The sequence below is a fragment of the Passer domesticus genome, chromosome 3, assembly GCF_036417665.1.
Source record: "Passer domesticus isolate bPasDom1 chromosome 3, bPasDom1.hap1, whole genome shotgun sequence".
NCBI classification, from domain to species: Eukaryota; Metazoa; Chordata; class Aves; order Passeriformes; family Passeridae; genus Passer; species Passer domesticus.
In genome coordinates, this window is record NC_087476.1 from 85,811,152 (window position 1) to 85,825,733 (window position 14,582).

Here is a 14,582-nt window from a genome sequence, read left to right on the forward strand (position 1 = left end):
GATTTGTCATTAAGATACTCAGAAATAATGACATGCTACACAGTTCCAGCTCTCAAATCCACACTCCTGGAGTGATAACACCAGCAAGCATTCCCATGATTACCCACAGCTATCATGTGACTAAACCCAGTACTTCCACAGATACAACATCTGAAATCCAACGTCTTGGTTACATGGTTTAGTTCAGTATTTGTAAGTTTAACTGGGAACTTCTCCAGATAGAACACTCAGAACACAATATTTTAATTTATGTTTCTGAGCCTTTTGAGTTGACTTAATCTGATACTCATTGTTGGCAGTAAGTCTAGAGCCTGTGCATTAACTATTCCTTTCTCCACAGTAGATTAACTCTGTGGGAAAAAGTTCAGTATTGCAAGGCACTTCAATTTTACAACTCTTGATTTTACATACATCTGTCAGCTGCATAAACTGTATTTTTGTTGTCATCACTGAGAAGTCAATAATGTTCACTGACTATTGTTTCCACCTGTATTCTCTGGTATGTAATGGTGAAGTCTATACAGTAACTGCCCAAAAGGCAGTTGAAAATGTTTTACTGCACTATATATACAGAAGTGCAACACAGGCAGTGCAAATGTTGTAGAACTCCATGAGCTTTTCTTTAGATTTTGTTAGGATGAATAGTTAAAAATATTTCCCAAACAGGCTACCCTGCAGAGCTGGTCTGTCAAACAATCCTGAAAGAACGCAGTTACAGTTCTGCTGCTGTTTCAAAGTGTGCAGAAGCCTGCCAAAGCAGCAGACGAATAAAGGTAAATTATGTACTCAGGAAATGTGGCAATCTGAGTCTGCCCCAGACATTATTGAACTCACAAGCCCAGGCTTGTGGCTTCAGAACAGGGAGAGTTTCTTTGTAATGCTTTATTTCTTGAGATGGTTTATAAGGAGAAATCAAACACTAATGCCCTGGAACAAAATCTAAATGAAGCATAATCCACCTTATGAGTTATAGCAAAAAACATTCTGGACAACATCAGGTTTTACTACACGTAATGGCTTTATGAAATGTATAAATGCTATTGTTCTATAAAATACATTTTTTATTCCAAAAGGCAAATTATAATTCATATTTATTTAGGACTTTGCTTTTTAGTGCTTTAAACTTACTTTTAAAAGAAAGACACAGGATTGCCAAATTAAAGGTTTATTATAGTGTTTTTATTAACAAACTTCCATTGGAAAGCTCTGGGCGCATTAACATAGGAGGCACATTGGCTTCGATGTCTGCCATTTGACAGTCAACAGAATTGCATTTCACTGCAATTGCCTTGCCACAACAGTGTGAACTTTCATGGCAACCCTTGGAGCAAGCCTCTCTCCCTGACCTGGTCAGCAGGTGTTTTTTATCATTTTGGTCTACCTTCAAAACTTGGTCATTCTGCAAAGAATGCTGATCTATCTTGCTCTCAACTTTCTTTTTCTGCTTTGACAGAGAGGCTTTCTTGCTTTCTACCCCGTTTGTTTCTGTACCACCCTTTTCATCACACTTGTCTGTCTGCTGACAGAATCCCTTTTGATTATTTGAGACGCCGTTCTCACATTCAGAGCAATGCACTATTAGAGGTGCTGCGTTTCGGCAGAGGAACTGTGAGGAGCTCATCATCTTTGGAACAGTTCTTACATTTTCCTCTGGGTTGTGATGAGCATGTGTATCTGTCCTGTTTATTCTTTGATGTGCCTGGAACTGTTGCACAGACTGGAGGAAAAAATTTTTAGACAGAGAGTTTTGTGTCATCGTTCTTTTAAGCCTTCCTTGAAGGCAGCTGCAGTGGAGGATATGCTGGACTGGATGTACATAACCCTCAGCAGCTTGCTGTAAAGCATTTATAGGAGCTACAGAGCTTTGGATCTGCATGGTCCCTGGGGAGGGAGAACATTGGTAACAGAAGGTGTCACTTGGCTGCTGACACGAATGCGGGCTGCACTTCACTGCCACCTGCTTATATGCCTCAGGACAGCTACACCGCCTGTTCTGAGAGAAAATTGGGCATATGGTGTGTTGGTCAATAGAAGTCTGGAGCACAGATGAATTAGCAACGTTTTTGATGCCTTTACTCACTTCACTATTATAGGCTGGATGCATAGGCACACATGAGTTTTGAGGCCTGCTGCTGAAGTGCTCTGAGCAGGTATGAGTTTCTTCATATGTCACTTTCTCCACAGGTTTACAGAATCCAGTTTGTGACGCCAGAGGTTCAAGCTCATAATGCTCATGCTCCATTTCTGGTTTTTGACTTCTGGAGTCCAGCTGGTACTTGCTAATAGGATGTGATTTGTTTTGACTTCTGCCCCCTTGGGCTCCTGAAAAGGCCTGAGAGAAGGCATTACACCGCAGTTTTTTTGGTAGTGGGATCTGGCCACAAGTGCCCTGGGGCCCAAGGCATCGGCACATGCATTGGAAGAAGAACGTTGCAAAAGCCCAACTAATGCACATTATAAGCATCATGAAAGTGCCAAGCTGAGTGTATGCCAACACTGTCGAGGGCATCATCATTGCCCCAGCTACAAATGTAGTCAAGGCAGCCATTGCAATAGCAGAACCCATACGGCTTAAAGAAAAAATTACCTTTCCCTCTCGGTCAGGGTCAGGGGCCAAGCGATAAGCCACTCCATAATGAACAGCAAAGTCCACTGACAAGCCAACAGCCACCGAGATTGTGACAGATTCCAACACATTCAGCTCCCACCCAAGAAGAACCAGAGAACCTACAGTGACAAAAATAGTTCCAGCTATTGAAACTATTGCATAAAGGCTTATGATTATGTTCCAAGTTGTAAGAAGCATTACACTAAATGCAACGGCAACTGAAAGGCCCATGGCAATCAGAGTACCATCTGAAAGACTGTCCTGAAGATCATAAAATTCAAGGTTACTCACAAACCAACCATTGCTAAGACCTTCAGGAGCAGAACTAAGCTCACTTGAAATCCATGAGTCCACCTCTTTATAGAACTGATGCATTTTCTCATAAGCCAGTGTGAAGAGGTAGGTACTTTGGAACTCCAACACAACTGCCCTGATAGTGTCATTAAGGTCAAAGCGAGGCCCTGGGGTTTTGCTATCTAAATGGTACCCTGTGCTTCTTTCTAGCTCCATTATAGCTCTCTTGATACATAATTCAAAAACTTCTTGTTTGTATGGAAAGCTCCAGTGGCTGCAGCAGGGGTAAAGAGATGGCTCATCACAGTCTTGATTTTCCATCCACTGCTTAAATGTTTCAATGAAGCAGCTTGTGAAGTCTTGTTCTTCTGCCTGATAAAAAAAGGTTTGATTTCTTAACTTTTGACAGAAATGTAAAATCCAAACCTGTGAAGCTGGGCTAGCGATATTAAAACTGGTATCTAGCTGCAGCTCTCCTTTGCTTTTAGGGTTTAAAGGGTCACCATTATCCTCAGGTGCGACACCCCAGATTACAGTAATTGGCATGTGGAGGTCTTCTCCGTGGTGGACACGTTCAAACATAAAAAGTTTTTTGTATTCTGCATCGTATCGTTCAAATGGGTGAGAAGACCTAAATACCTGAAACTCGGAGAGCTCCAATGACGGCAGTTTCATCTTTGGATTTACACACACGATATACGCTCCACCAATTGTTAAGGCAAGGAACCAGAAAAGCCAAATATACCGGAATTTGATAACAATGCATGGCAAAACTTTCTCAAAAAATATCCTGGATGCTTCTGAGACTGCAAAAATAGTCTTGTGGAACATTTGGCACAACACTGTCCAGCAGTTTTTGTTGTTGTATACCCTCTGCTGAGGTTTCTTAAAGCAACTGAAAATATTGAGAAGATATCGTTCATGTAATACAACTACAGCAGGCAGCCATGTAACCATCAAAACATAATTCACCAGAATGGCAGTGCCAGCATAAACACCAAAACACCTGATTGCTGTGATATTGCTGACATAATTAGCATAGAAGGCAGCAGCGGTTGTAAAACTTGTGACAAACATGGAAAGAGCAGCATGTTGCAATGTGATGCTCACTGTCTCAGAGGTTCCAGCATGAGGTTTATCAAACTTTGTGTAGTTCCAAACATCACATAAGACAAAAGCATCATCTGCTCCAATCCCAACAAGGATAATCAATGCTGTGAGATTCATAAAGGGAAAGAACTCAAAATTAAATACTACCCGATAGAGAAAATAAGAAATAATCAAGGAACTAATTATTGCAAACATAGTCATCAGCGTGATAAACATGGACTTGGTGTATACACACATAACTAACAGGACAATTACAATGGCTATGGCAGGATACACAGTATCCATCAACAGATAATCTTGAAACAACCTATGTTTTATTCCGAACTCAATCCCCATGACGGTTGTTACACCATCAGAAGCATTCCAGTTCTCAAAGTTATCTAGGTAAATATTCATCATGCTTTCCCCTTTCTCAGTGGGAGAGAAGAGCATGCTGTATTTTAAAGCTGGTAATACATAGTCAGCTGTCTTTGGGCTTAGGAAATCCTTGTCCACTAGGTAGTGAAGGATCTGGTAAACAGCATTGTACTTGGTACATTTGCGAGGCACATTTGTACACTTGAGCTGGTCCTTCCTTTTGGCATTCATGTCCCAGCAGTCCGGTCCCAGGGTCCCGTTGTAGTAGTATTTGGCACAAGTGCGAAGCAGCTTTAGGGTGTGAGAGACATCCCGTTCGACAATTTTCTGACACGATGACCTGTTGTTCAGAATAGCAATATAGTTGCCCAGTGTCCAGCTGGGACAGCATGAAGCAGCAGTGGCTCTCTGGCAGAGATCACCAAACTGGGAATGGGATCTGATCTGTATAAAGACAGGGAGACAAATCCAATTTAAAGTAACAGTTACATAACCCATAAAAAAACAACCCAAGAAATGACTTTAAATTATGGAAATTCCATTTATGTTAACATTTGGCATTAACTTATTAAATTCTTATTTCCACACACACTGCTTTTGATCAATATCTTCTTACATGCAGCAGACTAAACCAGCCAGTATACAGACTTGTCACAGTGGCACAGAACTGGCAAAAGTGTTACGAGTATTATTTGAAGATCCACTGAGGCATTTTGTTTCTTTCCAGTCTGAGGACTGTTAACTCTCTTCTATTATCTCATTATATACTCCATAGAATAAACAATTAGCCATACATCAGTGAAGTTTCATTCTGCTTGGAATCATATCCTGAAGTTTCTAGTAGAGGCAAGGACTTACCATCCTGAAAGAAAGGATGTGACAGCTTTACCATAACTTCCATCACCTGATCTCTCTTCTACAACCCTGATTTTATTAATTTCTTTTAGCTCTTGTACAGCTGGCAGGCACTGTACCCAGACAGCTCTGCCTGCCACCCAGGCACTGCATGGCCCTAAGTGATGCAGGATTTCCAAAGCACAAGGTAATTCCACTGTCATGAGCTACCTCAAAATAACAGGTCATGCCTCTGAACACTGCACCCACAGTGCACAACACATTTTGGTTAAAGATGCTCCTCAACCAAGTGAGTCTTAATCCCTTATGGGGATATTTTTCTTTCACTTCCAGAATAGTCCAGATTTAGTTGAAGACAGTAAAAGCATGACTTAGCTAAATCACCTCAAGACACCTCTACACGAACTGGCAGTAACTATAAACCAGAAATGCAACTCTAACAAGGTTAAATCAGGGAAATTCTCTCAAGACGAGAAAACTCAATCTTCAGAGAGCACGAGGATAAAAGTATCCAAAAAGAGAACTTCTGTTATATGTAACAAAGTAGAATTAGTCCTTCAAATAGTTAAGATATATGTAAAAGTTATGTTTGGATCAAGTTACAAAGAATATTACACATATTAATACAGTCACATAAATAAAGCCATGTGCTTCAGATTTTATAGGAGTGCATCCTGAAACAGTTTTCCATGTATGCTTTAAATTTACATGATCTGAAAGAAACCACTTAGCCTCTTCTTTCTTCTTTTTCTTCATCAAAATTGCACAGGCTTATTATTACCAATCCTTCATAATGCAGACCAAAAATACACTTGGGAATTCTCTCAGCAGTTATAAAAGCTTTAATATGGACTAAATTTTGTCAACCAGTTTCTGAACAATAACAAACTGGCATTCCAAAAAACCAGGATAATTCACATTTGATTGTTTCCAGATTAAAAAAACTCACACATGCAAACTCAGGAAAAACTGAACAACCTACTAAATAAAAGGAAGTACTGCAATAGCATATCTGTATTTTTCATGGCACATCTCCAGGTTAGTCCTATGAGGATATAATAGCCAAATTGGGAGGAAAGGACTGACTGTCTTCCCTATGTATTCAGGTTCAAGATGGGACAATGAGGTTTATACACTGTTTTTATACACCTGCTGCAGGGCATAAACATTCACTGGTAAAGTAACTGCTGCCAAAGATAAAGTAACAGGAGCTGGTAGCTGGAAATGAGAAAGTAAAACACAAAACTTAGCTCCTGACAGCTCATTAAAATATTACATAAAATGTTAACAAATTGTAGCATTGGGCTTTGTTGGTGATCCAAAGGAACTGGAAAGGTCATTCTGGTGTTTCCAGACCTGGTCTGCCACTGGCACCACGTCAATTTATTTTGGAACAAGTAAGGAAATGAAACTGTGCGCAACCTGCACACATCTGTGGGCAGATCTGCCCAAATGGTTCTCTGCAGTGACAGAGAATCACAAATCTACTGCTTTGGGGAAGCAGTCTGAAGACATACTATACAGTCATTTTACAGTTTATAGGGAAAACATTCTACAATTAACAGGTGAAAAAAAAAAGGTCTTCTTATCTAAGTAGTAAAAAAATTAGAACACCTCCTAAAACTATTTTGTATATAAAGTTTCCATGATGATTATAGGACTTCCATATGCTGAACAGCGGCAGGGTAGAGACCCTAAGTGTCAGTAAAATCTATAGTTAAAGTAGTTACAAGCAGATGGGAATACAATTCATACATAGAGGATATGCTGTTAGTTCCATACTAAAGCAAATACTAGTTGGTGCTGATATCCTGCTTATCATCAGAAAAATACATAAATTCAAAGGTTTGCATTTCCAGCAAGCAGCGCCTGGTTTTCCTGTCTTTGAATACAGAAAGCTTTTCCACTTAATTCAAGAGAACTGTGGCCCTAAACACGCATGAGCTCAAAATACTCAAAAATAACTACAGCCAGAAAAGAGTCTGTAAGACCAGAAGGTCACAAAAGTCAGATTTTTTTGTTATGGCTGCACTGCAAGTCAGCATCCGCTGCCTCCCTAGGGACTGGCTGCTAACAGAACTTAGCATTTAAAAGTGGGACATAGCACAGCACTTTGTGAGTTCTAGGAAGTGTTAGAAGTACTTAAAAATTGCCAGAAAGTGTTCAAATAATTAAAAATGTTATTTGTAAGTAACAAGCATTTAAAAAGAAACTATTAAAAAAACTTAATCCCTTTCTGAGCCCTGAGTACCTAATTTTTAAAATATGTTTTAAAATTAAAAGTATTTTAAAATAAAATAATATGCACAGACCAGCAAAAATACCAAAACCGAACTATATTAGTTTTCCATACTAACTAGCTAAAAATCAATGCTGCTACCCTGATGCACTGTTGTTCTGCTCAGCTGAGGTGTTAAATTACTTTATTACTAAGTAATTTACAAAGAAAGTTCTGCAAGGCCATTATTAACAACACTATTCTTTACAAATATCTACACAGTTGTGGATGTAAATGATGCATCAAACATTTCATTTTCTGAAGTGATCTTATTTCAAAGGAAGAGCTGGTTTTATGGGCCTTGTTTGTTGTAGTAAAGTAGTTTCATCCTTCCCTCAGAAGGTACAGCCGTATTTGATATAATACATTTTTATCAAGGTAAGAGCATGGGGAGGAACAAAATAAAAAATTCTCAGGAGTAATGCAATCATTAAAGAGATGCTCTTCAGAGGTAATTAACTATCTTCTGTTAAACAGAATGATGTTTTTTTAATTCAGACTGCATTGCTTTGCGACTATCTGCTCAACCTGGGATTTACCTGCATCAGCTGCCTGTGCAACTGAACCTCTACAGTAAATGCACAGATTAGCATCTCCTCCTCCCTCAGCCTCAATTTTTGGCCTTGTTAAGGGTTATTCTCCCCTGGATCTCCTGATTGAACTGGTGATGTGATGTCTCCCTAGCTCAGCTCATTCAAAACTGAGCTGGGCTGCTTTAGATCCTGTACTCTGCTCACCTGACTCCTTCTAATTGCAAGAGAAAAGGAATAAAACCACATGAGCCATCCTGTCAGTGCAATCATCTCTGATGGGGAAATAAGGAACATTAACAAGCATGTGAGGACAAAGCTCACTTCCAACAAGGGAGCCAAGCAGGACAAAATGCCTGTCAGCAGACTGCCAAGGGAGATTCATTATACAATGTTCCACTACAGTTCAACATTTTAAACCGGCTGTTGTAGAGAAAACAGTTTGGGAATTTGCTGAACTACAGTTGTCTAATAGGCAATGATCAATCTAATAATGAAAATATTTCTCATTAAATAAATGAGAAATATTAATTGTCTATGATTAGTTTCATTTTGGAGAAGAGCAAATGGAAATAATTTGCTCAGTATTAACAGATGAAAAACATATTGCTTAATTTCCATGCAAAGCCATCAGCATGTGAACCAAAAGTTCATGGTTACTCAGAAGTTCAAAGGAGCTCAATCCAGCAAGTGACAAGCTTATATTTTACAGATAAAGTAAAGTTTAAATGAAAATTAGTATTTCTAACTATTTTACCTAAGTTCCTTTGCTGTCCATTTGACAGCCTATTCTAAACTAACAAAACAAAATTAATTTGAGTGATCCACTGGGTGTCAGAGAAAACTGCATATATTATGAGATTATAGTTAGTTCACCTGGAGGTGAAAACGCCAGACAAATCAATTATTTGCTGGGACCCAAGAACAAAACTCCATAGAATAATACTCTATAAGGAAACATACAGTAAAAGTTAAGATAGTCCTTTCCTGAAGCAACCCTATTCTACCGGATGCTATTAGTAGAAAACTCAGAGAAATTCTCCCATATATAACCTGATCTACAAATTGAAAGCTGGTTTTTAACTGCATGTACATGTGAGAAACAACTGCTCACTCTGAAAATTTAAAAAAGTTTATTAAACCTTAACAAAAATACAACAAAGGACTACATAAGGAAAAAGCTGCAGCACTGGGAACTGCTCTCATGGATACCACGTGGCCAGTTCGTCTTCAAGATGGATGCTCAGTCTTTTATACCCCTGGGGGTTGCATCAGCCAGCCCTGGCCCCTCCTAAAGTCTGTCAGTCAGCTCTTCTTTGCCATTTATCGGTGGAGTCTGCTTTCTTGTAACTTGATTGGAGATGAGATGTTGCCATGCCTCACCCCCTAAGCAACAAGCTTTTCCATTCCCAACTGCCCCAGGTAAGGGACACATGTGCATGCCTTCTCTCTAACTGTCCTAGACAACCCCAGCTGTCTGATGGTCACCAATACAGGGGGGAAAAGGGGACTATGTGGAGAACAGAGGACATCTAAACTACAGTAACATAACTATATATTACTAAAGCTTTTCTTAATATTCACACAATAGTTATCCCTTAATTGCGAGAGCAAATCATCTCATTATTCATCTATAACACACATGCTGACTGATCATTTGACAGGAGTTGAACTACATAAAGTCCTCTCATACGCTACTAGATGGCAGTGGGCAGCAAAACAAAGTTTCAAATGCATGCTCTGTATTTGCAAGTGAAACAAATGCCAAGTTGACTTACCCTCAAGTTGTCTACATTGCACATTGACTTAATTGCATTCAAATTCCATAAACTCTCTCCTTCTGTTGATGCAAACACCACTCGTGAATAGCGATCACCTGAAATTACAGAAGGGGGTTTTCAGTGATTGTTTGGGTGGGCCTTGTATTAAAAGCTGAGGCAAAATCCCACCATTCAAATGACACACAGGAAATCTTGGTCGAGTCATGGGAATTCACTTCCTTTTCAAGATGAGCTGTTTATCTGTAACATGAAAGTTTCGATTTCCTTAAGGTGGTTATAGTAAATATGGCATCTTCAATACTATACATCATTCAGAAGCTCTACAGACTTCTATTCAAGCAAACTATCTTCTGAAATATGACAAACAAAAATCAAAAGATCTAATCAGCAAACTATGAAATTCTTGGCACAGTATAATGGCAGTACACTGATAATAGTAATCAAAGCCTGATTTAGTAAGTCATTTGGGAATATAAATAATAATTATAAAGCTGTTTCTACAAGAATGTTTTTGCTTTAGAAGCAAATGACTGCAGTGGAAATTGTTGTGATATCCTTGAGGCCATTTTCAAGAATTCCAGTTTAGGCACATGCAGCTTAAATTACAAATTAAATCACATTTATCAGAAGACAGATTTGGGAAAGGAAATAATTACTAAGTGGCAGTGAGATCTGTCTGCAGAGCTCACAAGGGAAACAAATATACAAACACAAATATGCAGAACTGCCTAACACAGTATGGTACTCTGGTTTAAGAAACATGATCACATTAATTAAAATATTCCAAAAACCCAATAGGTTGAATTTTCCCCACTGCTGTGAAGCTGTGGAATTTTTGCCTTCCACAAGGCTGCAAGGAAAAGACTCAGGGGCAGTGCATTATGATCTCCAACCATGCTTTAGGTTCAAGGGAACTGAAATCTAGAAGAGCTGGAGCAGACAAAGAAAGATACCAGGAATGACAAAAGTGGGTCAAGAGGACATCAACTGTTTTTTTTTTTTACATAATGGACTGGCAAATTTTCCCACAGAAATGCAATTCCTTCATGACTGTCACAACTGAGAGTACGCAGAAACAGTAGAAGAAAGGAGGAGACTGAGACTGTGCAGTACCGCAGCCTGGATATGAGGAGTTAATTCTGCTTCAAGAATGCTCAGCAGAGTACCAAGTACATTTCCTCTCCCTCACTCATGATATGCTAATTTGGTTATGTTCACAGGAGCAGAGATTATGACCTTGTCCTCTCACTTAGATGTAAGACTATACTGCAGTTGAAAAAAAAGAATAAAAATCTGTTCTTCACCCTGGTTTTCCCTGGTCATTGCTCTCTTAGACCAAGTAATCTAAACAAATAATTTCACAATTGCATTTTTGTGCTCAGTCTTCACATGTGGAAGTAGCCACAAAAGAGCTCAGGTCCTTCTATGAATAGAGGCAAGATCTACATCTCTCTGCCAGAACAGAACTTACCAAAGTTCTGCAGTGTGCCTTGTAAAAAGTCAAAAGACTTTGTCTTTTTTGTCCTCTAGTTTGACTTAGTCAGCTTCATAGCCTACAGTGCTTTAAGGTGGGGACGTTTTATTTCTGTTTCTTTGACAGGGATGTTTTCTTCGTTGGGTTTTTTTGTGTCTATTTTTTTTTCTGTAAATAAACCCCTACATTCAGCACAAAACACAACTGGTGGATGCCTTTACGACATATAGAGGAAAACTATTTTGATTTAGGTTTTTTAGAATTAATGGCACGGACAAAACACAACTTCCCCTCCAAGTGTGAATTAAGAACTACATCTTTAGCCACACACAAAACACTGATTTTACAAGGTTCAGTACTACCAAGAACGAATAAAATTCCTTACAGGAAATGGAAACACTTAAAGGAAGCACTTCAAGTAAATACAGTTTATTCTGAGAAAGAGCCAATAGAATAGAACCAGTAAGGCAAATTTTTAAATAATTCTGAAAGTGACTTTGAAACATTTCAGTCCAATTTTACCAAGATTTCTGCATGGAGAAAGAAGGTATTTCTTGTGTTTATGTATAAAGTTAAAAATATTTTCCTAATATGGCATACAATATACAGAACAGTTCAGAAAACTCTGAACTGTCAGAAGATTTTAGCTTTCCTCGTATCATTTCTCCACTTACTTGGAATATCACAGAAAAAGGTATCCTTGTGGAAGTTCCAGTCTGCTTGCCTTTTCTCTCTTTCATAGTGATCATCTAGCCATCTGTCATCTTGATGACTAAACCAGAACAAAGGGTTTCACTTTAGCAAAGAAATTATTAAAAGAAGCACCATCCAAACAAGTCACACAGCTTAACAGCTCTTACATATGAAAAAACATATTTTTACCAATGTGATTTTGGTAAAAATGTGATATACAAAAACTGAAACAGTAATTTAATTTTTTCTTTAAATTAAGACACTTCAAATGAAAGGACATTGCATCCAGTACCGAAAATATCCATAGAGAAAAGTACAATTATACATTTTTTTAAAAAGTTTGCAATGGGCAATATCTAGTCTGGTATGAAAGGCCTTAAGAACTGCAGAATATTAAATTCTGTATTTATTGATATCAGTGGCAGTATATATATATTAACTTCAGCGTGTACTGGTGAAAGCACAATATACATAACAAAACCACTAATAAAACAAAATGCATTTTTATTATAAACCCTTACTTTTTAGCTTGCTCATCTGCATATTTGAAAGGGTAGTTTGCAAGTGTTGCTTTGTACCCTGTGTTTTTCACCATGTTGTTCCATGTGACCAATCTCTGTCCTATGGCTGTCCCTCTGGGTTCAAAACCCTAAGGGGAGAGAAGCACAAAATTCCATTAAGGCTTTTCATTCTTCAGCTCAAACAGGAGAGCAGAAACACAAACAAAATGATGGATAGCTTTCACTACAAAGCATAATTACACCAGGCCTCTACTTTTAGAGGTAAAATGCTTCATGACAAGTCAGACAAAATAATGACCAATTGTAGATAGTGATGAGGGATTAAGAATTCTTGCACATCCTACTGCTCTCCCTGAGAAGAGATGATTTAGTCCATCCAATGTTCAACACTTGGTTTTCAGAGGAAGGGCATTCTATAAAGTACTCTTCTGTATCTCAATTATCACTCTTAATTAAGAATAAGGCAAATATTTAAATAATTTTGAAAGTGACTTTGAAACAATTTTAACAACTTGGCTGTTTTCAAGAAATATTCATTACATATGGATATGTGCAGATACACATACTATACTATAAATACCAATAACTTACAGGAACAGTTTATTTTTATTTGAGGATAATGATTAAATGCCATATTTTCAATTAAAAATCCTGAAAGTTACTTATGCTTCAGAAAATTCATGAAAAGTAAAAAATGAGTGCAATATTTAATAGAATCTGATAAAAATTACTTTTATCCTTTCAATACGGCTATCACTTAACCCTCAGAAGGGACTTAGAATCCCCTCTCCTTTTACAGATCCTGGCTTTCATTCTTTGAAACCTGATTTAGAACGTATGGTCTTGCTGTACATTTAAAACTAGCATGAATTTACATTATTCGATATGAAGCAGTTCTGTTGAAGGACACATGACCTTAGCAAAATGCAGAGAGAATGGAAACTGGTGGGTAATATTCTTTGATGGCAACTGCAGCTTTGTATTATCATTTGCTGCTCCAATGTCAAGATTTAGTACTGTATCAATTGCTGTATTTGCATTTGCTGTTTACCAGTTCCACTGGAAAACATGGCAAACAAAAAATACTTATTTGACAGTACAACTGATAGATATTGACTTACCAGCAGTGGATCAGAGAAATCTGGAAGATCTGGAACTAATATTCCCACGAGTGCACACACCACTATGAGCACAGTGCACATGCCCAGAACCACCACGGGCCAGTCGGCGATGAGCGCGGCGTAGCTATGGGAGAGGAGCAGGGGGAGGTGCTACAGCAACAAAAGCTGCACAGAGAACTAATCCATACTTCATTCAAGAGCTTTTCAGATCAGACTATTTTTCCCCAGGATTTTGACAAAAAATGTAAGCTTATCCATGACTGCGAGCCACTAGAAAAAGATGATTTGTCAAAAACTTAGTGAGAGAAAAGGTCACTACTTGGGATCTTTTCTAAACTTAAGCATTTTAAAGAAAAAAATCCAAGAAAGAAAAAGATCTGTTTTAAAGTATAACCCAAGGAAAACACTTCCTCTATTTTTAAAATAGTCATTAAAAAAATAATCAAACCCTACATACTCATGATCCATGAAATCTGTCATAGGTCCAAGATGCAAGGGATTGGCAACATGACATATAAACTAACCAACATTAACTGTCTAGTTTTAGAGCATAACATCCATCCTTGGATTTTAACACCTAGGTCATTTTTAATTTTATGAGTGGAAGAACTGTTATATGCAAACCTAATTTTCATTATTTTTTTAAAATATTTTTATTTTTGTTAATTCAACAGAAATATTCAGAAAATTAAGTGAAATCAAGGAATCTTAATTTCTAAATGATTTTTCTTACAATAAAGGTTTGAGCAACTTCCTAACTAATCACAATACAATTATCAGGTTGACCAAAATTTTCTGTCCTGCTGCTAAGAAGGCAGGGTTTGTCCATCTCCTCACTCCAGCAGAAGGTTTCCAGTGTTCTGACTGCAAAATCAATAGCATCAGCAAGCTTATTCCTGTTTTTCTGTAGAATGTGGAAATAGGCACTTCTAGGGGTCTAAGTACAGCTTTGAGGAGCAA

At 38.1% G+C, this 14,582-nt stretch overlaps 1 protein-coding gene across 14 annotated transcripts in view; it reads right to left on the minus strand.

The window, feature by feature from the left end:
• Positions 1-1,157: 1,157 nt before the first annotated feature.
• Positions 1,158-14,582, minus strand: part of DISP1 (dispatched RND transporter family member 1) — an 88,417-nt gene continuing 74,992 nt past the window's right edge. For 13 of the 14 annotated variants that reach the window (XM_064414086.1, XM_064414098.1, XM_064414088.1 and 10 more), the window contains 5 exons: positions 13,623-13,746; positions 12,502-12,629; positions 11,962-12,059; positions 9,811-9,908; positions 1,158-4,813 (listed from right to left, as the gene is read on the minus strand). In XM_064414086.1, the coding sequence (XP_064270156.1) occupies positions 1,169-4,813; positions 9,811-9,908; positions 11,962-12,059; positions 12,502-12,629; positions 13,623-13,746 (4,093 nt within the window). In that variant the 3' untranslated portion in view covers positions 1,158-1,168. The remainder of the gene's footprint in view (positions 4,814-9,810; positions 9,909-11,961; positions 12,060-12,501; positions 12,630-13,622; positions 13,747-14,582) is intronic. The other variant, XM_064414084.1, reaches the window with a different exon arrangement.